The sequence below is a fragment of the Centruroides vittatus genome, unplaced genomic scaffold (assembly GCF_030686945.1).
Source record: "Centruroides vittatus isolate TY-2023 unplaced genomic scaffold, ASM3068694v2 contig_709, whole genome shotgun sequence".
Classification (NCBI taxonomy): Eukaryota; Metazoa; Arthropoda; class Arachnida; order Scorpiones; family Buthidae; genus Centruroides; species Centruroides vittatus.
The window spans coordinates 17,827-45,413 of NW_027122450.1; the positions used below are offsets into that span (position 1 = coordinate 17,827).

At 34.9% G+C, this 27,587-nt stretch overlaps 1 protein-coding gene across 3 annotated transcripts in view; it reads right to left on the minus strand.

The window, feature by feature from the left end:
• Nucleotides 1-489: 489 nt before the first annotated feature.
• The window catches only part of LOC136980553 (uncharacterized), a 37,840-nt gene continuing 10,742 nt past the window's right edge, over nt 490-27,587 (minus strand). For 2 of the 3 annotated variants that reach the window (XM_067276682.1, XM_067276681.1), the window contains exons 3-10: nt 18,926-19,070; nt 17,997-18,228; nt 12,227-12,283; nt 6,756-6,834; nt 2,839-2,921; nt 1,813-1,882; nt 781-908; nt 490-706 (exon numbers count right to left, since the gene is read on the minus strand). In XM_067276682.1, coding sequence (XP_067132783.1) covers nt 581-706; nt 781-908; nt 1,813-1,882; nt 2,839-2,921; nt 6,756-6,834; nt 12,227-12,283; nt 17,997-18,228; nt 18,926-19,026 — 876 coding nt within the window. In that variant the 5' untranslated portion in view covers nt 19,027-19,070 and the 3' untranslated portion in view covers nt 490-580. The remainder of the gene's footprint in view (nt 707-780; nt 909-1,812; nt 1,883-2,838; nt 2,922-6,755; nt 6,835-12,226; nt 12,284-17,996; nt 18,229-18,925; nt 19,071-27,587) is intronic. The other variant, XM_067276684.1, reaches the window with a different exon arrangement.

Sequence of the window (27,587 nt, forward strand, 5' to 3'; positions counted from 1 at the left end):
GTTTTTTTAAGGGTAACTGGACCCTAACTTGTGTAACTAGAGTATTAACCAATGAGCTGATGCTCATTGGTTAATAGCCAAGATAGATTATAATAAAAACTTACCAAAATTATTTGTCATCTCACTTAATTATGTTTGAATATAAAAGAAAATTTATTTATTGTGTTTGTTTCAATTACATTCAATTCAATTCAATTGCCACAATGTTTAAATCTAAAATTTGCAGGGAGGTTTGTTTATTAGAGAAACCATGCTATTAAATTTTTGTGGTTAAAGGTCTAGGGTCTTTAACCACCAAAATTAAACAGCCCTTACTATTTTAGACCATCTGAATTTTAGTCATTACCAAATAAAAGTATAACATTGTTAACTAATGTAATGTTCTTTGTATACAAAGTCACTTTTTAGATAAGAAAACATATCATTTTGATAAACAAATTTTATAAAAACTTCTAGCGAAAGTGTCTCGTATATTAATTAAATTAACAATTATTTTATTATAATTATTACATTTATTAAAATTGCAAATTGACTTTGTTGTTGTTAATTTTAAAATATATGTATATGTACACAATAATATTCATTTATTTGCTTTTGTTATCACTTTAATACCCGCCTGCTGCGCTGCTATACGTAATTTTGTCAGTTTTAATTCGTGATTTTTTCGTTTTAATCCCAGTATTTCTTTCTGGATATCCTTCAGTTCCTGTTAATTACAATTAAATTAATTTGAATTTGATATTTATTAAATTATCAATTTGAAGTAATGATTATTTTTACCTGAAGAACTTGCAACATTTGTCCCTGTTGTTTGATCAATTGTTGTTGTTGTTTCATTAACAGCATAACTTCTGCATCTGTCACAGACTGATTTCTTTCTGCCTTATTTGTCTCGTCATTCTGGTTGTCTTTAATAAAATCATAAATCTTTCAAAGTTATTAAAAGTTTATACTTAGTAACCAATTATTTTCTGGCATCTTTTCAATCCAGAAAAAATTATAAGACACACAAAACTAGCAATTTTATAGATTTTCATAAAACTGTAGCATAAGAATCTTATTATAATGTAGTACTTGCTCCAATTTCATTTTTAAATACAAATTCATGCTCTGTCTGAATAGTGTAAACATTAAAACAATAGCAAATGGTTAACACTGAATTAAAGAATTGTTGTATGACTTTATAAAGTAATTTTCTTCTAGAATTAATTCTATGTATAATCTAATCTAATTTTATAAAATTCCATCAATAGAAGATATTAAGAGATAGATGTGCAGCTCTTAAGTGTAGCGAGCTCTCGTCTCTTTTCCCTCCAACAAAGGAAATGTCACCAAAACATTTGTCTACTTCCCAACAATAAAGCAAACATCACGAGCAAAGCTTCCAAAAAATATCTAGCAACCGCAAACCATATGGCAACCCAAGAAAAAGAACTGAACATACAAAATCATCTGATCTTAACTCATTGGGCATTCTGTCCGCCACTTTTTGTAGTCGAAAACTTTCATTTCTTTTCAAAGTTGACTATATTCTTAATCATTGTTTCCAACTTTGAAAAAGAGGACTCGACATTTGAAGTTTTACGCATTGATTATTGAAATATATGATCACAATTATTTGAAATTAATATAAAAGTTCAATTTTATATACCTTTAAATGTATAGTTTTGCCAGCTCAATGGAGCAGAATGCACTAAAGCATTGCTGTAATTCAGTATCAAATATACTTATATATATACATATACAAATGTAAATGTATGCTAACTAAAAATTAATAACAGTAAAATAAGTAACTTTCATTAAACTTCTTACCTTTTTCTGATAAAATTTCGACTTGAGTAATGTCGGAAGTATTCTCGGCATTAATAGGATTCTCGGTTTCCTAAATTGGGTATTGTTTTATTAAAGGAATTTTACAATATTAGTTATTTTCGAGAAAATATTTTTAACGATAATTTGATATTTTACAGACTAATTAAAAAATTATCAAGTAGAAGTTTAATCCTGGTAATTCCAAAACATGGTGTCAAGCTTCAAGAATTTTCAGGATAACTTATATTCATTATAATAAAAGTTACTAACAAATTTATATTTACAAAATATAAATTAATTTGACAACAATTATACATCTATCCCATCCTGTCACCCTATCTTCCCAGAAATGGGCACAGTTGGTATTGAACAAGTGCAATGTTTTGTTTTGCCGACTATCACTCTGCTTTTCTACTTTCTACGTTTTTATTAGCGATAATATGATTAGAAGGGAAAGCCAATATTATAAATCTATTATTGTGAACGGAATGAATATTGAATAAATGCATAAAAGTGCAGCTAGCTTTGTCTACAATCTTAATAGAAATGCTTTTTTTTATTCCTCACTCTTTGCATTCCAAAATCAGCCTATTGGTGTGCAAAAATTTAGAGAGAGAGAAATATATATAATTTCATGAAAATAAACACCATGTATATTCCCATTATCATTAAGTTAGGATAATATACAGAGTGCTGATGTACCTGACTGTACATAATAAGTACTACATAAAGTTCAGGCACACTAAGTTTTAACAAATGGAGCACTAAACAACTTTCACATAGGCTTTGCTCTTGCCGAAACAAAAACCAGCGGGCAGCCTTATCTACACAATGCATAAATTCCCAAACTCTCTGTCAACTCGTACAAACAAATCATTAAAAGAATTAATTGACAACCACAAATATAAACAAGTTATTGTTAATAAAATGAAAAAATGATAAAAGTTTAATTTGCTATTGTTTATCAAGCTCAGAATTACATATTATTGCAATTACAAAATTACTTAATTTCAATTTATTAAATACCTGTTCGGTCTGCGAATGGAAGGACGAATCTTCGTCCATCTTTGAAATCTTCTTACTTATAGTCATTATTGGATATGAATGATCTGAAATGTGTACTCTCATTAATCAAAGTAATGGATGAATTTGTTTTATATTATATAACAACATAAACGCATTAACATTTATTAACATAAATAAAAACTCGGAATCTGAAAAATTTAGTTTGATAGCTGCACGGTGGCGTAGCGTGGGAGTCAGCCGCCCAAGGTGTAGGAACATTTCACCGCCCACTTATTTAGGTATTATTATTATTTATTGTGAAATTTTGCCACTCCCTTAACTGCCACCCCCACTACGCTACGCCACTGCAGCTGCATTGTTTCAGAGAATACAAAATAGATTACAATATTTTAATGACATACTTTTAAAACTTTTACACATTTAAAATTTCTCTCTGCTACATCTCAGCACACTGTTAGGATAGTGAACCTCCTCTTATGACCAAAAATATTAAACACAACTACAGAGCCAGGAGTGACTCTTGGCAAAATACTCTATTCTGCAGTTTTCATAACATATTCAGATGTTCAAAAATAACCATCAGTGACCAAGCGGATAAAGCCACTGAACACCAGCAGTTGGTCGTGGGTTTCTGCCTCACCAATGGGCTGGTCATATAGTTTTCCAAGTTTTCATAATGTTAGGAGCCAGTTTCCTCAACGGTAGTCACATCTTTGGTAGATCACATGTCTCATTGCTATATACAGACAAACATATTCAAAAATTCATCTTAATAATCAATGTAAAGGCTCTTTCAGCTGCATGTAATAAAAACCTAACCTGTGTATTTCATATATATATATTTAGTAAATACCCCTAAAAGAAACAAAAACTTTGATTATGCTTGATGTTATAACGTCATGCAATGCATGCGTGGATATAGATCCATGTCAAAAATGTGATAGCAAATGTATATCACTGTTTAACCGTTTATATAGGGCAACCCATACGTTTGGCAGGTCAAGCATGGGAGTGTTACATGGTTCCAAGGTTCTTGTGAAGAGAGATTCCTATATAAACACAAGTTTCCAGTTGCTACAACAGTTGAGTAGCATTGAGCCCATGACGGGTTGTAGCTTTGTTTGAGCATCCTTTTTGCAAGCTCTGTGCAAAGTTTCCCTTCACCACATCATCCTGGGGCTCAGCTAGGTGGCCAGTGAGCATTTGGGTTGTGGTCCAATGTACTGTATTTCATGTTCATCCCTGGGATTCTCCAATAGTACAGCATAAACCCGATTTTTCAGAGATGAATAATTTATCCCAATCATTGCAGATGAGTCTGTGCAAATTTGGTAGCGGAGATAGGGGCAGGAGAAAGTTGTTGCCCGAATACGTGGCAAACGCGTATGGAAAGAGGTCCAAGGTACAGTAATGGTGGTTGAACTACCGACACCTCCCTCGTTATGTAGTGTTGTGGTTAGAAATAGAGATTCTTTGACCATGTTACACACATGCATGAACTTAGCACGTAAAAAGCCAGCTGTGCATACTGTCAAACTAATAGTGTTTAACTCAATGTCTACAAGCACTTGCGTTGACACTAACAAGAACATTCTTCTAATGAGGGCAACGATAGAGGCATCAACATATCACAGAGGTTGGAAAGCATCTGCCAAAATGATATGATGCACCTTATTAAATTTATGGTAACCCGAGAAAAGTAGCCCTTCAGGGGAGCTATGTTTACACAAATTCAAGAATGTTATTGCCACATCAATCTCTTTCTCCCAAGTGAAGTTAATACAGGGGTATACAGTGGGCATTTGTTGTTTGAAAGTAAGAAATTTCTCGTCTGTGTCCTCCCAAGGTATGAGGACATCAACATAATGCAAATACAACAGCAGGTAGTGAATGACAAGCAGGGAATTAAATGTTCTGTGTATCAATTTCTCTCATGATCAGTTCTGCTAGAACAGGTATAAAGGGGAAGCCACGGGGGCTCCCTGTTTCCGTAAATAAGTTTTCTGATTGAAACAAAAATAATTGTGCTCTGTGACGAAGATCAGTGCATAATGTATATCCAGTATCTGTTGGGCATTAAAGCCCTTCTTGAGGAGCAGAGAGTTGACTAGCATTATGGCTTCAGAAGTGCGCATCAAAGGATAAGAGAGTCTGGGATCAGTGTGCAAAGCAACTTAGCTAGCATCTTTTCTAAAAAGTAGGTAGGGCAAGATCTCATTTACAAGCAGTCACAATGGCCTGCTCAACATATGGGTTGCCCTATATAAATGGTTAAACAGTGATATATATCTGCTATCACACCTTTAACAAGGGTCTACATCCACGCATACACTGCACGACATCATAACATCAAGCATAATCAAAGTTTTTAGCATGCTCATTTAAATTAAAAGCTGTTATATGTGTTTCAATCATGTTAGAACATCGTATTCTATTTTTAAATTTTTGTTTGCCTGACGACAACAAACATAAGTTTGTTGAAAGTGCCAGCAATAATAAAAAACTGTTAACACCATACTCAGTGAGCTTTCCTTCCTTTAATGTGATATTTGGTGAGAGGATCAACCTTTATTATATTAGTAAATACTTATTAACTTTACAACTCAACAAAGTAGATAGTAGCAGCGAAAGAGAAGTTAATTGTGGAAATAGTTTTAAGTTATTTAAACTGCTATATGAAAAAAATGTTGAAAATGTGACAATATTTTAAATAACTTAATTAGTAATTGATTTGAATTAAATAAAAGTAGAAGGAATATATAAAATAATTATCCAGACAAAGATTATAATATAGGCAAATATGTAAATGAAGTAAAAATAAAGCAAAAATGTAAAAGTGTTAAATATAAGAGAAAGAGTTGTGTTACTAAGCTGAATGAAAGATTAACTTAGGAATATGCCAAACATTGTAGATTAAACAGAGAAAATTACTTGTATTGCTTGTTGATTTACATCAAGAAAGAAAAAATTCAACTGGAAAAATTTCTATGACTTAATAAAAAACCCAAGTGGTCATCTACATCAGTGTCCAAGCATTCAATTAACAGGCTAAACTGCACATAAGTCCGTTAATTAGGTAGATGGATCACAATTATATTGTATATTCTACTCATACCAAAAATTTATCTTTCTCTATCATGAATAAATGATTTGTGTCAAATAAGTTTAAAGGGCAGAATTGGCGTGGGGATAAGTAGTTTGGGAACCCCTGATCTATACCACAGAGTAAGATAGAGACATAGATTTGTATTACTACTATAGAAATTTCTTAAAAGTTATAGGATGAATAGCAACAATAATACATTAGAACTAGTTTTGCAGCACTAGGAGTCAATACTTCATGATAACTTGAGAGTAAGTACCCAGAAGGAAACAACTAGTAATTGTAACAATGAACAGATGTTTGTTTATGTCATTATTACTAAAGCTATTTTTTGTACGAAATAATCGTGCTCAGAGCAGTGTCGTAACTTGTCTTTTATGTGCCCGGCGCGAGCTTCTGTAACTACGCCCCAAAACTATGATATAAAACTTGGTTCAGATTATTTCTACGCCCCCAGGGTCCGCGCCCTGTGCCTGGGCACTGCCCTAGTTAAGGCACTGGCTCAGAGGCACTGCTAGATGTTTGAAACATCTAGGAAATGCTTCAGAGCATGAATATGAAGGCAGTTTGCATGTTTATTTGGAGGCTCATAACCCAAGACATCACTATAGAGAGTCACCGTAATATACATTAAACCACAATTAACGCTTATATTATCAAACAAGAGAATGTAAAATATGTCAAGTAAAAATTTATTTTTGATAATGGGTTTTTCAATACTCTTAAATGGCAAAGACAAAACCCTTTGCAATGAAAGATAGTTTTTGTTTTAGCACTTCTAGTACTACTAAAATGGATTTGTTGTTTGTAGTACCTGTTCTACTGTTCAGACGTCTTTTTAAGTTTGAAACTGTTACCATCAAATTTTTTATTTTTCTTCTTCTTGGTTTAACCTGGAAAAAAAAAACAACCATTAGTTAACATACAGTACTGTACAATATATACAGCTCAAAGATTTAATGTCCTCAAACCATTAAATGCCAGATTATATCAAGTTACAAGTTACCTACAGATTAATTTTCTACAACTTCTATCTCTTAATAAAAACATACGTTTCTCCCACACCAGGTCGTAGTGTTTTTGAATTTTCACGCTTGATATTGGTTACGGAGGGTACATTTTTTTGTATCTCTTAAATTAATTGATTTAAAGATAAATATTAGACAGAAATCCATGCAATATAACTTGTAATATAACTGCATGGTATGCAAAAGTTGCAAGTTTGAGACCTGTCCTGAATTTTACTTTTCTTCCAGTACTTACTGTAGTAAATTTAATTATAAACTTAATCTAATTATTAAAATGAATACAAGAAGCTAGGTAACTGATTACTTTTACACCAAAATACACTTTACATAATTAATCGATAGCCAAAATGTTGCCTGAAGTAATCTGGGTCATTAATGATTTGATTACAGTAAAGTATTAATTAATGCGGGTACAGTACACCTATGATTTTCTGACATCCTTGTGTGAGATACACAGAAGGTCAGGGGGAAACCTCGCTGACCACTTACGCTGCACAGATTGGTAAAACCCGACCTCATGGTCGTTGGATGGCTAGGAGGGCAAAAGTGAGTGGTGAGGTGCGTCGGTAAGTCGACAGGCGTCCTTACTTTGACAGGAGACAGGTTTGACAAATAACAATAAAGGTTTATTAACTAACAAAAGCGAACATACACTAAAGATACACATAAAATAAAGATACAGATAATTACTGCTAAAATGCAGGTAAAATATCCCTATCGCTAATTGCGCTCTAACCAATAAAGCGGTCACATGCCTAACTTCTAGTGGGAGAGTTTACAAAGTCGATATACCTTGATAGGTGGTCCGATGACTGTATGCAACAACCTTCTGGACTATGGAAGCTGGCATCAGTCTTATGTCCAGGACTGGAGACACTGGATTCAGACCTTCCTGGACGATCGCGCCCTTTCCAGAGTCAATCAGGTTTTTTTATCCAATCATTGTTGGCATTGAGCCAGTCTATTATTCAATGTTCGATGACTAATATGCTGACTCGTGATGACTGTGACTTTTGTTTTCTCTTTCTGATCGAATCAGATGTGTAATCAACATCCAATCGATTTCCTATCGAACTTGCGGGTCATGAACCCCCTTTTAACTCTCGAATTTATGCCCTCAAAACCTGCAGGCTCACACTTGCTTCCAAAACTTTTCTAAATTAGCCATTTTGTCAGATTAACAGTAGTTGTACTGTACTAATTCAACAACACCTCTGATCTATTATGCTCATCCAGTGTCTTAAAAACAGTATGGACTAGTGTTACCACCATCCGGTTTTCACCCGGACAGTCCGGGAATTGACTCACTGTCCGGATGAACTATTAATTTTGTCCGAGAATTTCATAGAAATTGTGAAATTACGATGAAACAAAGTTCTTGCAAATATTTTTATAAATTTACACCATTTGAACTGCGAAAGACCTCACACTCGCCATTCTGCCATGCTACTCTGTTTTCACCAACATGTGATGCGCAACCCGCCTCCTTTTTTTTTTCTTTTTGCTTGTACATCCATACACACCTTCTATGGAGCTAAATTATCTGCTCTTTCTTAATTTAGGTCACATACATTACTCCTACGCAAGTCCCTAGTCCCTAACTGTAACTGATTTAGAACGGCAAGCATGTTATTCTTCGCATCATAAAATGACATTGCGCATGCGTCAGGAACTTCCGTTCGAACAAACCTGACCTGCCGTCTGGGTCAGCGATTTTGTAAAGGTGGCAACACTACTATGGACTGCTAGAAACGTTATTGTAAAACATTGAGGAGCATTAAACTAAATATTTGTGATTAAATTACACATTCCTGGCAAGATTCCTAAAAGAATTCAAGTAATTTGATCAACCAGTTTAATGTTTATAAGAAAATTTCAACATAGTAACCAGGGGTTGCTCTGGAAAAATTAAAAATATTGCCACCATTTCACCAGTGTTTTAATTTTTTACCACTTCAAATTATTTATTTCCACCAGTTTTACTTACTAATTAATGTAAGTGTGAGTAGCCTTATCAGTTTGGTGTCTGGAAAACAAAAGTAACATGTTAAACTGTCACTTTTAAGGAGAGGACCAGGTCTCCGATTCGAACGGAATATTAGTGAGCACATAGCCTTACACACAAACAGCTCCTTGTCCAAATAACAGGACCCACTTCTTTGGCAATTTGAAAAAATGGGCATCTGAAAATATATTTGTCTTTAAGTCTTTGGAAGTTTCATATCCAAGAGTGGTGATAGATGAGCGAATGATTACACTAGGCACTGTTGTTAGACGATGTAAGTTTAAACCTTTGAAATTTTAGTTTAGTTATTATGTGTAACATTATTATTTTACTATATTATTATTCAGCTACAATTGTAAGGTCTGACAGGGATGCAATGGTCATGACCAATGATGGGTCGAGAGGGTCACATATGGGTGTGACCAGTACAGAGACAGACTCTATGGTTACAAGAAACCGTTTATTTGAAATGAAAGATTTCCGACCTTGGAAGTTCTAAGTCAGCAACGGTTTCTGGGTCTCTCTTTCCTTTCCAAAATAGTCCCAAATAAAGGAGTGTCCTTGGTTCGCAAATGACAATTGTCTCAATGACTCCAAGACAATGAGGTCAACTTCAGGTGATGGGAAGATGTCAATCCAAGTTCAGGAGACAGAGACAAAGATGGACATGAGACACACAATTGGTCTGACACTTGAAACTTTTGAAAGTAGAAGGTGTCACATCCTTGAATTTCCTGGTTTTTATTCATTTCTATCCTCAATCTCCCATTCTTATCGGTCACTTTTCCTCTTCTCACTTTCTAAGAGGTTGATCACTCGTTACTAAGTGTAACAAGATATCAGCTTAGATCGTGGGAGAGGTCAAAATCAATGTTTAATTCAATCCCCCAATAATAGATGATCGATCTTGGGACTTACATTCTTCTATTGCTTATAAGTTTGCATCGCGTTTACATACAAAAAACTTATTTCTAGCTTCTATCTTTTTCCTTTAAAAATTTATTTTAATGTGAATTTCAGTGAGGGTTCAGACCTGTCCAGAGCCTCACACAATTTTCAAAAATTGTAGACTTATAAATTCCTACTGTTGTCTGTCTGTCCTTCCTTAATCTCGAGAACCGACTTAGTTAAGTGAAAGCCGAGACCAATCTAGAAAGCTTTGGGGAAGCAGGCCCTGATTAATATATGAACTTCCTATGCAAACCACAAGTCACGTTAGTTCAATTCAAAAAACTTTTTCCCTAAAAGGAGTTAGATAGCAATAGAGTCATGCAGGTCATCTAACAGGGTACAAGGGCAAGACACTACTAATTTGAGGTTGAAAACATATATTTGAAATTAAATAAATTAAAAATATGATTAAAAATTGCAGCGTAACATTGTGAAGATGTCACAATAAATAACTGCTCATTACTATTATTATTTCTAAAATTTCCTTTGTATTTATTGCCATATGTGGCAGTATTGTCACATTTGAAGTGTAACAAACATGAGGTAATTGTCTATAATATTAACAATTCAAAAAATAAAATGCTGGGACTATGCATGCTACTGTATTTTCATATCAGTTTGTCCTTTACTTCCATGTGCAGTAACGTCCTAAGCTTATTTGCTTGTAAAGACATAGTATGTAACACACGAAAATAAATGTGAAGAAAAAAAGTCTTATTTAGCGACGTAAAAGAATTAAATCTACAGAGGCTTGTTTTCACTAAACAGGAAATGATATCACAATTTTTAATCTCGTTTTATACGCTTTAAACGTCAAAAATAATAATAGTAATAATAATACCAATGCTGTGTTAAAATAATAATGTTACACATAAAGAAACTGAACTAAAGTAAAATTCCAATGGTTGAACTTTATCGTCTAGTTGCAGTACCTAGCATCTTATCTATTGGCACTCAGAGATACAAAACTTCTGAAGATTTATCTGATAAACACTCAATTTTTAGTGGCCCAATTATTGTAAACATTTGAAAAGTGGGCCCTAATATTTGGACAAGAAAGCTGTTTGTGTTCAAGGCTACATGCTCATCATAATTCATTCTAATCAGGAACCGAAACATCTGGCCCTCTCACTGTTAGCAATAGGAATCGTTTTTGAATAATTTTTAATGAATAATTCAGAATAACAATTTTAATCACAATGTTTAAACAGTATTTCACAGGTTCTGTCGTGTCAAAATTTTTGTTTCAGTCTACTGAAAAAAGTCATCCCAAAAAATTCCCAAAATTTCTGTCGGTCGATAGAAAAATCCCACTCTGGAATGCTAGGTGGCATTGCACAAAACTGTGTTTGGTTTGCGACATCACTTCCTACTTTTCTGGTCAAACTTACCACATGACGTCATAAAATTGCTAGGTGCAGGGTGCATGGGACTCCCATTGTACGGAAGTTCGACATTTTGCCGTTTTTTCCGAAGTGAGATTCAATTTCATGCCGAATGTCGAAATAGAGGACTAGGATTTTTATCACCATTTGCTATCACCAGTATTATATTTTTATCGCCGCTTTAATAAAAATATTGCCAAGTGGCAATTTTGACACCATGTATCATGAACTCTGAGTAACTAGTACCCAGCAGCGCCACTAGCTGTTTGAGCGCCCGTGTGCAATACCGATTATGCTGCCCCTGTTTAACTATGACTACCTATGCTGAGCTTGCCAGCAATACCAATTTGCTGAGCCCTGGACATGCCGCCCACGTGCAGTTCACGCCTTGCATGCCTGCTTACGGCGGGCCTGCTAGTACCAATTTAAAATTTAAGTCATCTACCACAAAATATCAAGTGCTACACACAATTCCATTTGCAATAACTGATAAGCTAGTCAAGCAGTTGGAGTTTCAAGAATAATCGCATGATTTTTTCCAGAATAAAGAAAATGCCAGACTGATTTATTTTAACTATTATGGGAAAATACATAAATTACCCTAGAAACATATTTCTACAATGTATTTCATTAATAAATATGGGCTAATGTTACCTTAGGTGCCAAGATGGCGGCTCGTCTCTGATTCCAGCAAGGAAACAGTGGGACGCACGTTCTAACCTAACCTAACCTATTCTAATAAATTACCATAATTATTAGCAACCAAATTATTAGAATAGGTTAGGTTAGGTTAGAACGTGTCCCCACTGTTTCCTTGCCGGAATCAGAGACGAGCCGCCATCTTGGCACCTAAGGTAACATTAGCCTAAATATGATATACATTGTGTTTACAACTACAGCAAGAAATTATAATTACCTTGGGTGGTGAAGGAGGTGTGTTACACATTTGTGTTTCTGTTTCTGCATTATTTTCCTAAAAATATTAAACTGTTAATTTAATTTTAAACTAAAATAACTCTGTATTATATACAGACAATAATATAACGTAACTAATAGTCAATATTGTAACAGATAATTGTTTGAACACTATACAATAATATTACTTATTCCTAGTCCTTATTTTGGATATTAAGCTATTGAACAGTCACTATTTCATACGTAACACTTTAGTGCCATAAATTTATTTTCAAATCTTGAAAACTATTAAATACCAACTCCTTGACATTAAAATAAAATAATAATAATGCATAAAGTCAAATATTCGTCGAGAAATCAGCTTTATTTATCCTCTAACCATACATTTCTCCCCAGAATGGCGCAAAAGTAACCACAAACACTTTCAGTCTACTTCTAAGACCTGCTTCGATTTGTTGAAATTGCTTTGATAGACAAAAATCTAGCAACGAGAGCTGTGCAACTTTCCCAGCTGTTATGAGTGTTTATTTATAAAAAACTCATATTATTAAGCAAAAAATAACAATAAAATTGTGTGTGGTGTAATCTGTTATCAGATTTTATTATAAAAACTTTTTATATTTTTTAATTACTAAAAAAGTGGCAAAGAACTTAATTTTGAGGGTAGAGGCGACTTTTATAAAAAAAAGTGTAAATGTTAATAAGGAGTAAAATCTTCATTAAGTACTACCACTCTTGAGATACATAACCTCCTTCTGTCTCCCCATCCTCTCAGCCTATTACCGCCAAAATTTAATAGAATCAATGCCCTTCATATACAAGCCACCATCCCAAATTTCGTTTGTTAATGTTTACCCCATCTTGAGATATTAAGCAAAGTGGGTGCCAACACACACCCACAGAATTGCTTTTGGCCTTTTTTGACATTTTTGGATTCAGGAGGTCTCAAAACTTGGAGGGTCAAATTTGATATGATTCCAATACTTTCCCTTGTTATGTATACATAACAGCTGGAAAAATAAAATGGAATGCTCCAAAAAAATTTATATAAAATCAAATTTCTACCATTGTTATAAAGGAGTTGGCCCACCAGTGGCCGAGCGGTTCTGTCACTAAACACTGGGAGTTAAGTCGTGGGTTCGCGACACACTCGGACGGGCTGGCCACGTGGAGTTTTCCAGGTTTTCTCCATGTTTGTAACACCTGAATAGGGGCCAGTTTCCCTTACAAGACCTCCCAGAAGGCATTTCTCCTCGTGTAACATCATACACCAGAGAAGGCAATGGGAAACCACTCTGGATGTAACTTTCCCTAGATACACCTTGGTGCATTACTAACTACTTACTAACCTACACCAGGTGTTGCCATCATCAGAAATCTGATATGGCATACAAAGAGAAGATAAAGGACTTATTATTTCAACTACAAATGGAAACACCCCACTGGTCAAAGTTTGAATTTGATTTTATACAAATTTTGTTTGGAGCATTCCATTTTTTTAATATCAAAGCAATTTCAACAACCCGAAGCAGGTCTTAGAAGTAAACTGAAAGCATTTATTTACGTTTATATTTTTACTATTCTGCCAAGAAAAAAATAACATTAGTGTGTTTGTTATTTTATTTACTTGTCCAGTTTGTGAGAATGAAATATTTAATCTACATTCATCAACCCATTCACTATAATACATATATATTCATCCGAACAAGCTCTGAATCCTGCTACCTTGTACCAAACCAGTTTTTAAATCTTTGGTTATTTTCTTCAAACACCTTGATGCTACTTCCTCTCCTTATGCTAATATCCAAGTAATTCCTTTCCTTCTTTGCTTTTCTTTCCACTTCCAATCTCAGTCCTTTTCATTGTTATTGTTTACTGTTTCATTTAAAACTGGATATATAAAAGTAGAACAACAAATTTAATATGAATTTTACACATAGAAAATTAAAATTCTCTAGTGTCCAAGAGAGCCACCAATCTTGATTGGTAAGATGGTAAAAACTATGCCCATAGCAATAACAAGTCTATATAAGAAGGAACAAAAACTGACTAAAAATTTCTCTATGCTTCCACATAATTTGGTTGTATAGATAAAAATTAAACCTTAATGTAAAACTTTTGTATATGATTGTAATCCTAGATGACTTTTGCCTTAAATTGTTATGGGACAGTTTAACTAAACACATCAAGCCTCGTTACCAATTTCCTTTGTCCTGGTCCGATCGGCATTCGGGATCTAGATGTACGAGTCGATCCAGCCGATGAAAACTTTTATTTCATCTTTGTTCTAACTCAAATAAAGTTCGTTCAGCTGACGTTTCTACCGCCTAGAATGTATGCCCATCAAATTCATACATCTGCAGCAGCGCCGCTAGCTGTTTGAGCGCCCATGTGCAATACCAATTATGCCGCCCCTGTTTAACTATGACTACCTACGCTGAGCTTGCCAGCAATACCAATTTGCTGCCCCTGGATGTGCCGCCCGCGTGCAGTGCACGCCTTCCACACCCGCTTATGGTGGGCCTGTACATCTGTAACTAGTAATTTAACTGAATCATGAATCAATTGATATGGGAACAAAGTCAGAATCAACCTTTCCTCATTTTTTCAAAGAGTCTGGGTAAGTGAATTGGCAATTTTTAACTCCCAAAGAAATTGCTGTAAAATCAATGTCTATTATAACTAAAAAAATATAAGATGACAAAATATTCTTTGAGATAATTCAGATTAACATTTCATTTATAAATTTTCAATATATTACTAATAATTAATTTAATTATGAATACACAGGTGAGCCTCAATTCAACAGACTAAAATTTAATGAATTGCAAAAACAATAGGACAAAATCAGCAGAACCCAGAACACGTGATGAAATCTTTATCAGAGTTAGTTCAGTTTTGCTGAATGCTCACTTTCTCCTTCTTTGAATCTTGAGAAGTAATGAGAATTACAGGAGTTGCTTATTCCCTCTAGCTAAGGATAATTAATAATTGTAAGTCCCAAGAATGCAGCACTGTACTCTCCTCTCTCCTCCATTCTATACAGATATCTTTTATATTTCATTGTAATTTTAAATGGTGGCAGTAATACCTCCAATGCTAGGTAGCATACCGGGTAGCAAATTTTTTCAATCAATTTTGATCATGGGCAAGGGTTTCAGCTTCCTCCCAAGTCATATTGAGCATCTTCAAATCTTTAAGAAAAGTTCTACGCAAAGCATTCCTGGGGTGTCCTCGTGGTCGTTTGGTACCAAGGGAACCCATTTCGTGGCTGTCTTAGGGATCCTATGTTCTCCATATGAAAAATGTGGCCTGCAGTCAAACTCTTCTATGGGCAACTATGTTATGAACATCCCACTTCTTCAGAGAACCTCTTCATTGGTGATATGAAGGATCTTCAGGATTCCTTGTAGGCATCTCTGCTGGAAGACATCAAGCCTTCTATTGATGTTTCCTGATATCTTCCAGGGCTCACTAGCATAAACAGCTATCAGAATCACAATAGAGGTGAACAGGCAGAATTTGATTCTCAATCAGATGGATGGTGAGGACCAGATTTTGTTCGTCTGTCAGAAGACTGTCGCTGCTTTTCTGATGCGGCACTTCACGTCCATTTCCGTGACACCATTTTGGGAAATAACATTATTCAAGTAGGTAAATCTCTCCACCTCCTCTAATTGTTGTGCTCCTTACGTTTGGGTAGTGTTACATACATGAATAATTTTCGTATTCACGGCGTTTATCCTGAGGCCAATTTTGTGTGTCTGCTGACCCAATGAGGCCATGGCCTGCTATAGCAGTCTTGCTTTCTAATCTTAGGGTGCTATCATCAGCAAAAACCAAATCTCCAAGACGGTCCCGGTCAAACCAGTGGACGCCAACCCCAATACATGCACTGGACTCTTCTGCCATCACGAGATAATCAACGGCAATGAGGAAGAGGAAAGAGGTCAGGACACAACTCTGCCTAATTCCTGACATAATTACAAAGAAGTCTGTACGACCACCTTAGCTAACAACTGTTTGAGCCTGGATGCGAAAGGAGGAGGGTTGAGCATCAAGTTAGCAACCCGTCCCTGTAAAAATTATGAATGCTACAGAAATAGCAAGAATAAGCAGAAATTTTGGTTTAAATGGTAGGATGATGAAAAATTAATCTCTTGAAAGTACCCAACATTAAATTAAATAATTGAGAATATTCTAGAAAAAAGAAAAGAATCGGCCTGGAGTAAGACTAGAAATCCACAACTCCCGCTTACTATGTGGACACATTGCTAGTTTTGCTACCTGAGCCTCCAGTCCAATTTCCTCTTCCATAATTAAATATACATGAAGGAGGAGGAGAATAATTAAATATACCTGGCAGAGAGAATCAGACTAAAGGCTCGGATAGTGTAACTGGCAATGCATCCACACAATAAGCAGAGTTGAAGATTCGCATTCTTTTCTTCCAGAATATTCTAAATTATTTAATTGAATTATAATTATTAAATTTAATGAGAGATAGCCTCCCTCTAGGACAAATTATTTAGAAATTAATTAAATATAATCATGGAAAAGTAGCCCAATGTTAAACGGTAGTTGTTTGTTTTCCAAAATGAATGTTACTATTTTAAATTATTGCAATATTATGTTAATTATTATTCAAGAAGTGTGTGACATACATCAATCAATAGAGTAACTGCCTAAGCTTCATCTTCCATCCTCATTCAAACACCTCATTTTCTACTACCCCTAGGAAGTGTCATAAATGAAAATGCCAACTCCACAACAGAGAAGGCATTTTGTGCTCTGGAGGAGCAGCAAAATTGTGGCTGCTATGGGAGGAGTAACAATGGGTATGCCATAGTGAGCATGGGAAAAATTTGGGTTAATGTTACCCTAGGTATCGAAGATGGCGACTCGTCTCCGATTCCAGCAATCAGAAGCAAGGAAACAGTGGGGACACACGTTTCCCAAAACCTAACCTATTCTAATAAATTACCATAATTATTAGCAATCAAATTATTAGAATAGGTTAGGTTTTGGGAAACGTGTGTCCCCACTGTTTCCTTGCTTCTGATTGCTGGAATCGGAGACGAGTCGCCATCTTCGATACTTAGGGTAACATTAACCCAAATTTGAATATTGGTTGGATATATCCCACGTGATATGAGATGCATGGATTGAAAAACTGTAATGGGCATATGTGAAACAAGGATAAGTTTTCTAATGTTTTAATGTAATTAGAAATTCTTAGATAATAATTAACATAATTACGATAATTTAAAATGGTAGAATTTTCTTTGGAAGACCTTATATTTATGTTTTAAATGTGCAAAACAACTGGATACAATTCCAATGTTAAATGAACGCAACCCATGTATTTATGGATGTTATCATCATAGTTAATAACAACATGTGGTTAATGTTACCTTAGGTAGCCAAGATGGCGACTCGTCTCTAATTCCAGCAAGGAAACAGTGAGACGCACGTTCAAACCTAACCTATTCTAATTACCATAATTATTAGCAACCAAATTATTAGAATAAGTTAGGTTAGGTTAGAGCGTGCGTCTCACTGTTTCCTTGATGGAATTAGAGACGAGCCGCCATCTTGGCTACCTAAGGTAACATTAACCCAGCAGGTAAATATATTGAATAAAAACTTTAATAATAAAATGATCCTATTATATTAAATTTTTATAAAAAATCTACATGTTTAATATTTTATTTATATATATATTATATTTATTCTTATAAAATTAAATTTTTGATATAATTGTTTATTACCTCTTGTGCAGACGGACATGGATTGAAGCTTGTCTGATTTTCGTATACTTCTATACTATCTAATAATGTTGGAATTGCGAAATTTGTAAGTCTATTTCTGTAAGTGCTTGTAAAACAATTATCTTCAAAATGATATTCGCACACCCACTTCAGTTTTAATTCTCTTGGTGAGAGATAATTAAGATATTGTAAATCATTTCGTTTAATCAATTCCTCAATCCAAAGATTACACCTTAAAATAAATTATCAATATTTCATATTGTTTTCATATTATCAGTTAATTTTAACTTATGTAGTGTGAACCCAATTTACAAGCATACCTTGTTTCCGAAAACACAGGTAAATTAAAATATCAAATAGGGACAAAATTATTTCTGATGGTCGAAATTTGTTTAGTATAGTTTATAGGACGAGGGCGCCGAAGATGTCCCAAGTCGGCACCACGTGTAACCAAGGTTGGTTATATTGTATTTAAATATACGTCTGGAAGAGGAGATCGGACCAGAGGCTCGGGTAGCGCAACTGGCAATGCATCTGCACGGTAAGTGGGAGTTGCGGATTCGAGTCACGCTCCGGGCCAATTCTTTTCTTCCAGAATATTCTCTCTAGTGGCAAATTATTTAGTAATTAATTAAATATAATCATAGAAAAGTAGCCTCAATTAATCCAGTGGTTGTTCGGCCTTAATTAAGACAATAAGCAAACAAAGAATGAGCAAAAATGAGTAAATAAACGCACTTTTTAATTAATCGATCTAATCATGACGCAGGAATTTCAATTTCATTGCACTTTGTAATATTAGACTGGGCTCATTGTATCAAATATTTTGTCTCACAAACGGGAGCGATATATTAAAGAAAATAGTTTGTCATATTAAATTCTCATAAATTGGGATCAAACTGTATATCATTACTAAGTAAAAGACTTACCTGTTTTCATTTGTTGGAAAACGAAACAACGACATTCCGTGTCTTGGTGCGACTCTTCTGCAAACAACACATCTTCTCACTTTTTGTTGTTTTCCGAACATCTTACAAACAGCTTTATCTCAACAACAATCAAAACTCTTGCAACCTTAAACAAAATAAATTTCCTTTAATGAGAACCATACAAAAATAACTTTTGCCTAAACTAATTAAACCTTGTTAGTTAAAAACTTCAAACATTAAGAACACAACTTTCAAATTCTTACATTTACTTTGAGATTAACAATATATCTGATACAATAAAACATATAACTACAAACAAATTGAAGGGTTTTTAATTTATATAGTTTAAAAGATGAGCATAAATTATTTCTATAGGATGTAGGTAAGCAATTAACACATTATCAAAGTTTTGATGAATAATAGAATCTCTATAATTTTACACAGAAATAGCTTTATGGTATCGTATATTGCCTTTAGGAGTTTCATAAAATCCCAAATAACATTATAGTTTCATTGACTAGACAGAATGCTACCGACTCCATTCTAGAACACTACGATCCACATCTGCAAGCCATAAGGTTCGATTTACACACAACAGTGACGTGCCGGCACAGCAACCGTTTGGTGCAGTAAGCATCGATAAACACCACACGTAGCCAATCGGAGTTTCGTCTACGACACGTGATCTGTATTCTGTCAATCATACAAGTGTCGTAGATGAAACTATGATTGGCTACGTGTGATATTTATCGACGCTTACTGCACCAAACGGTCACTGTGCCGGCACGTCACTGTTGTGCGTAAATCGACCCTAATGCTAGGTCACACTTAATTACTTACAATTTGTCCAGTGATAACCAAATCAGTGCATTCAGATAAATTGTGATTATGGACAGATGGACAACTCTTTGTGATAAGATTACAATTAACAGGAGTATATAAGATTTTTTGCTAAGCAACAATACAGTTCTTTTTTATTATACTGGTGCCATAGCTTTTATTTTGTAGTGGAGAATTTCAGACATAGAAAAAGTGTGAAGATCTACAGTACAGTCAGCAGCCTTCTGTGAAACAATTTGAACTGCCTAAAGATAAAAAATAATCCAGTAAACCTTTTACTCGTAAAATCTTAATTCATCTACTATTAATCAGTTTATTCTCAACCTCAAAAATGTGCTAACTGCATGCCTACACATTTTAAAATAATTTATGACTGGTAAAATTTGAATAATCTTAAAATCCTTCAACTTATTTGTAGTATATAATTATAACAGATATATTTTAAATATAGTCTAAAAATTTGAAACTGTATTCTTCTTAATAGCGAGGTTGAAGCCGAAGTTTTAAACACAAAAATGCGTACGTCGGACGTTTGGCGCCGCTTTCCCGTAAGCCTAGAAGTTTGACAATGGCATTTGGAATGTCGAGCACGATTCCACCGACTTTCCAAGCGCCATTGTCAGACTTCTAGGATTACGGGAAAGCAGTGCCGAACGTCTGATGTACGCATTTTCGCGTTTTAAACTTCGGCCTGAACCTCACTAATGCCTGAAGTTTTAACTGATGCAGATTAATTAGTTTACACAAAAGTGTTTTTGAATATAGTTCTTATTAAAAGGGATTTATTTTGTTTAATGTTGTGAATGACTTTTATTACCAAACTGTAGCAATGTATAGGTTTATCCATAATTTTACAATTGGACACTATATTTTTATGCTATATTTGATTAGAAATACACTGGAAATCGATGACAGATTTTAAAAATTTCAGTGCATTTCTCGTGAGAAAAAATTTTATATTTAAAATTCTGGATCACACAACAATCATACTAAATTACATAAAAATAACAGTTTAAAGGATATATATTTCAAAATTATATAAATTTTCAACGCTCGTGCCGAAAAACTAGTTTGCATTAACAGTGCGAAAACGACGTAACAGTTTCCAATCACATGGTACAAATAAATCTCCGTTCTTACTCTGTGGTCTGCATCCTCTTCTACAGTAACTTATTCATGTAGCATTTCTTTACGCAAGTTATATTTTCCTGTGATTTTATACAAATTATTTAATATTTGTGGCAACAAATTCTCAATTTATCAAGAGTAAAAGATCTGAGTATGTTTCTACATTATCTTTAATCTTTGATATGTATGCCCTCAATATATGAATTACTTGGTTGCATTTCTAGGGAATCCCTGAAAATTTGGTTTCATCCACTTGCTAATATGTGATTTCACTGATTACCATGAATACTTCTACATCGCTCCTGTTCTGACTGTTCAAATTTTTTTCAAATAGAACATTTATTGGCAGCATTGATGTGGGTGAAATGACTCGACGACATTGTAACCCAATTCACTGCTGCGAATAGTTCTCCTCGACTTGATTACGGTCTAGAAACTGCTACGATAAAATATTGTCTTAGCAACCAAGAAACTATCACTACAGTTGTGTATTTCAAGAAAAGGAAAAAAGAAAATAGTAAATAGGTTTTACAGAGCAACTGACACTCTTGTCATTTATCTACTCACAGAATATATACTACAATGATTTTTACATCATCTATAGTAATTGTACGGGTAGGAGAACAGACTAAGTATCGAGTGCGTATGATAAAACTCCACCAAAATATTACAGTTTAATGAATAAAGCCAAAAAATCCCTGTGGATGTAACATATGGAAGGTAAACGTTCCCTTAATAAAAATCCCACAAAATAATTTCCACAGAAACTTTTATGGTTTTGAAATCTATTTTATCTACTACTTTCTAGAAAGTACAATTAACCACTAAGCATAAATGCCAGTATCAATTTTATATTAAGTAATTATATGAAAGGAATTTTTACATGGTACAACAGAAAATACATTAAACATTCTTGGAGCCTTAAAGAAAATATATTGTATATGTTACTCTTTTCTTTTACAGAATCAATGCTAATACAGTCAAACCTTAGTTTTCAAATAGCTCAATTTTCAAACAAAATTCTGAACTCATAATTGCACCAGTTTTCTTTCTTCTTTCTTCTTCTCAACACAGTTTATATAGAAATACTAGCCTTTTCGACTCTCTCCAACTAGATTGCACACTCTGGTCAGTGCGGGTGACTTGGTTCTCTAGCTCCACCACGTGATGGCGAGGGTGGTGGTTGATGAAGGCTCACAAATAGGAAACAAACTGCTGATGTGTTCCAAGCTGATGTTCAGTGACGCGCTCAGGTTGTTTCAAGCACTAGCGTAGTGGAGGCAATACAACCATAAATGGATAGTCATCTCCTGCTCCTGGCAGCGAGGGCAAATTGGTGAATCAGTTAACTGACAAGGAAAACAAAAAGGCGTTTAAAGGAGCTGTCTCTGTTCACAGCCGGACCAACAAGGTTTCCATATGCCGATTCGATGCATAGTGGTATTGCACCAGCTGCCATATGATAACTTGGTTGCCAAACAAGCTACTCAGCAAGAGTCAGTCACCGATTTGAAAGAGACAAATAGTCAACTCCCTACACTTTCTATATTAAAGAAAGTAGACGGCCCAACCAATCAATGACAGGACTACCAATTCAGAAGTTATTGGCACTGAGATCACCTCTCATCATTAGATGTCACCACATGAATCATCAATGACAATGCTATTTAAATTAAATGTCAATGTGTATGCAGGAAAGATATTGCTTTGGAGCCATCAAAAATCAAATTCTGGGGGTTTAAGTTAGGATCCTGCCACCAAGTCTTTATTATCTGACACACCTCCAATTTAGACAAAAAAAAGGCAAATACGTAAGGCACGAGGATAAGAGTCACTACAAAGACAAGGAATGAACCTCTCAGGAGGATGAATGCAAAATCAATTTAACCAACTTAAGAATAAAAAGGAAAATTTATTACAGAAAAACTAAACATAACATTAGAATTTAGTTCAAATTAATATTAAATATAAAGTCTGTTTTTGAAAGTTAGACTGTTTCTATACTTGTAAAACGGGAGGTATCTAACAAGAGGTATACAAAACTTTGCAACTCACAACATATCAGGAAAAGAGTTGTCTTCTCTTCAAAGTCCTTCTATCTCTTTTTCTGTTCCTTTTGCATTTTATCCTTTTCCTTATCTCTCTCTTTCCTCCAGATTTAACACTGCCCTTTGGTGCAGTTCTCTACTGTTGTGTTGGCTCTCTTTTCTCAGAGTTGACTCTCTTTCTGGATGTTGTATTCACTCTCCTCTCTGCTCTTCCTTTTTCTTCCACTTTCTGCTTTCTCTTCATCTTTCCTTCTATTTCACTTTCACTCTTTCTCTCTCCCTTATGTTTTATTCTTTTCTCTGATCAATCATGATTTGGTTCCAGAGGGAGTTGAGGAAATAAAGGATAAGTTTGATTGGTTATTCTTAGTCCTCCTTCTCTCTTGTCTATTATGAATTATGTGTGTCCACATGATATGGATAGAGTAACACCTAACACTATTGAAAAGAGGGAAACCGATGGTCATCCCCTTTGTCTTTTCCTCTGAATTCTGTGAGATTTATAACAATTAATTGATCATTTTTTTATTCTAATTTGTTTCTGTAAATAATTTTTAATCAGTATTGCTAAAGATTTACAAGGGGGGGGATTTTGTTTCTTATAGAAAAATTTGTTTTGGTTTTAGAACAACTTTTAGAAATGAATTACAGTCGACTCTGCATAAGTCGACACCAGGATAACTCGTCACTCGTCAGTTACGTAGTTAATTTTTTGTGATCCCGGCCAACTTACATAGGCATTAATGTTATTAACCTTAAAAACTCAGTTTAGCCGACATCGTTTAACTTGTCACCACTGGATAAATCAACATACTTTTTCTGTTTCACACTTTTTTGACGTCTGATAAGTCGACTCCCCTCCTGAAAAAATGAGTTCACACCGTACAATAAGCTGTGTGATGTGAACTCATTTTGCAGGGGGAGAGTCGACTTATCAGACGTCAAAAAAACTGTGAAACAGAAAAAGTATGTTGATTTATCCAGTGGCGATGAGTTAAACGATGTCGAGTAAACAGAGTTTTTTAACGTTAATAATATTATCGCCTATGTAAGTTGGCCGGGACAACAGAAAGCTGACTAATTAACCTATGATGACGAGTTATCCAGGTGTCGACTTATGTGGAGTTGACTGTATGTTCAAAAATCAAGGTTTGACTGTATTGGATTGTCTGTCTGTCTTTAATTGTGATAAAAAGAAAAGAATGTATACAGGACCTTCCAAAAAGAATGCTACCATTTTAAATTACTGTAATTATGTTAATTATTACCTAAGTATGCAATGTACTGTACATCAATTAATAGAGTAAATGTCCAAGTTTTATTTACCATTTGTAAACAGATGTGTTTTTGTCTGCCATCTATAGGAAGTGCTATAAACAAAAATGACAACATCATAACAAAAAAAGCATTTTATGATCTGCAGGTCAAAAAGTCATAATCGGTCATCATTGTGCTACGTGATTTTCTACAACTCTGAGTTTCACAGATAATTTCAAACTGATCCAATATGTAAGGCATACATTCATGTTACACAATGATAATTATGGAACTTCCTAGAGGCAACAGACAGAAAGACATTTGTATGCAGATGGTAGACAAAACTCAGAATTTATTCTATTGGTTAGTGTACATTAAGTACTTCTTGGGTAATAATTAACATAATTATAGTAATTTAAAATGGTAGCATACTTCTTGCATGACCCTAAATGTTTGAATTTGTAACATACAGTGGGTGATCCATTAACGAACAGTTCGGTTAAGGAACAAATTGGATAATGAATACTTTCGTGAAAGATTTTTATGTCCGGATAATGAACACCTCACAGAACAAACACAAGAAGAAGCGACGTAAAATAATGAATACCGATTGATCTTCCCTTGTCTTTGGGCAACAAACTGAAACTTTTCAAAGTGCAGGAGACGCTCAACCCAGTATATACCGATTGAATAGTATTTCTCCAAACTTTGAAACTCTCCCGTGTAATTCCAGCCTTATGTAAGTAATTTCCTCCCCTGATAATGTGTGCTTTAGTAAAATTTCGTAAACTCCCGATTTCTCATTTAATGTGAGAAAATTTCTATCGTTGCACAACATACGTCTTAAGGTTGGTTGAGAGACTATGGGTAATAGCAAACCCTGTTTCCTAAATATGCGTGCTATTTTTAGGGATAAATGGCCGAAATACGGTATTGGAGGCTGTACTAGAGTGAGTTGTTCTTTGTTGCAGAGGAAGGATTTTGGAAATAATTTATTCTTGACCCGGTTAAGGAGATAAAAAAATCTGGAGTTAGAATACCCAGCATTTATGTACCGCCTTGTTGATAAGCTGTAATTCTTTATCTATTAATATTTGGGTGGATGGTAAGAGGAGCGCTCTCCGAATGAGAGAAGTAATGGCAGAATTTACCAAATTTGTAGGTTGGAAGACAGCTGCAGGGATAATATATGGTAAGTTGTTATTTTTATGGTACACTGAAAAATTGAGGTCAGGAGATCTATAAATTTCAAGATCTAGAAAAGAGATTTTGGCATTTTGTTCCTCTTCCACAGTGAACCTGATGGTGGGATATATAGACGTTAACATTTGAATGAACTTGTCTAATTCTTCTGCAGAACCATCCCATGCAAGTAATATGTCATCTACATATCATAGATACAAGATAGGATAGTGGATTGTTAAAGAAGCATGGAAAATGCGAAATTCTATGTTTCTCATGATAATCTCTGCTAAAATGGGTGACAGGAAGGAACCCATTTGGCACACCTTGGGTTTGTTTGTATATATTACCATTGAACTGAAAGTAATTGTTTTCCGTGACGAGTAAGAGAGCCTCTCGTAAATGTAACACATGTGATGTTGGATAACCAGAGTTCAGTAATATGGCATTTATAAGCATGACGGCTTCAAAGTGTGGAACTGATGGATATAGGGAAACTACATCTATTTTATACCAGCGGAAGGAAAAACTAGGATAGCTATTCAATTTAGAGATTATGAAGTTTTTGGCATCCAGAGCGGCTGTAGTTACCAATTCGGAGGGTGGGATCAAGGAAGTAATGTGTTTTGCTAGTGCAGCCTCAAGAAAATATGTTGGGTGGGAGCGTTTGTTAACTAAGGGTCTTAACGGCCATTCAGGTTTGTGTGTTTTTGCTTCGAAGAATAATCTTGGGCACGCAACATTAGATGGTGGATTGAGAGGTCCTGCTAACGTAGCTGTAATTCCTGGGAGTGCTATAACCTTCCGTGTTTTCCTTAATATTGAGGTTGTCGGATCCTCATTCAGTATAATCAACTTGGATTGTTCTAGAAATTCATTGGCTCTTGATAAGAAATCCTGGTGTTTGCATAGAACAAATCTTTTATCCTTATCAGCAACTAACAGATTTAGATGGTTACTTCCGAGAAATAATTTTACTGTTCGAACTGAATGTATATTTGATTTGTTCACTTTCGAACGTCGTTGTGATGCGATGCTTGACAATACGGAGAGATCCAATTTTTGTTGTAAAGCTGGACAGCGAGTGTTCTTTATGGCTGCCATGGTGGGAGGAATTAGTTGCGAATAATCCAACTTTGGAACGGGTATGTGTTTTGGTCCACGTGAAATTATTCGGTGAATATTATCTGGCACCTTTGTATTTGCAAAATTACTAATTCCTCCCACCATGGCAGCCATAAAGAACACTCGCTGTCCAGCTTTACAACAAAAATTGGATCTCTCCGTATTGTCAAGCATCGCATCACAACGACGTTCGAAAGTGAACAAATCAAATATACATTCAGTTCGAACAGTAAAATTATTTCTCGGAAGTAACCATCTAAATCTGTTAGTTGCTGATAAGGATAAAAGATTTGTTCTATGCAAACACCAGGATTTCTTATCAAGAGCCAATGAATTTCTAGAACAATCCAAGTTGATTATACTGAATGAGGATCCGACAACTTCAATATTAAGGAAAACACGGAAGGTTATAGCACTCCCAGGAATTACAGCTACGTTAGCAGGACCTCTCAATCCACCATCTAATGTTGCGTGCCCAAGATTATTCTTCGAAGCAAAAACACACAAACCTGAATGGCCGTTAAGACCCTTAGTTAACAAACGCTCCCACCCAACATATTTTCTTGAGGCTGCACTAGCAAAACACATTACTTCCTTGATCCCACCCTCCGAATTGGTAACTACAGCCGCTCTGGATGCCAAAAACTTCATAATCTCTAAATTGAATAGCTATCCTAGTTTTTCCTTCCGCTGGTATAAAATAGATGTAGTTTCCCTATATCCATCAGTTCCACACTTTGAAGCCGTCATGCTTATAAATGCCATATTACTGAACTCTGGTTATCCAACATCACATGTGTTACATTTACGAGAGGCTCTCTTACTCGTCACGGAAAACAATTACTTTCAGTTCAATGGTAATATATACAAACAAACCCAAGGTGTGCCAAATGGGTTCCTTCCTGTCACCCATTTTAGCAGAGATTATCATGAGAAACATAGAATTTCGCATTTTCCATGCTTCTTTAACAATCCACTATCCTATCTTGTATCTATGATATGTAGATGACATATTACTTGCATGGGATGGTTCTGCAGAAGAATTAGACAAGTTCATTCAAATGTTAACGTCTATATATCCC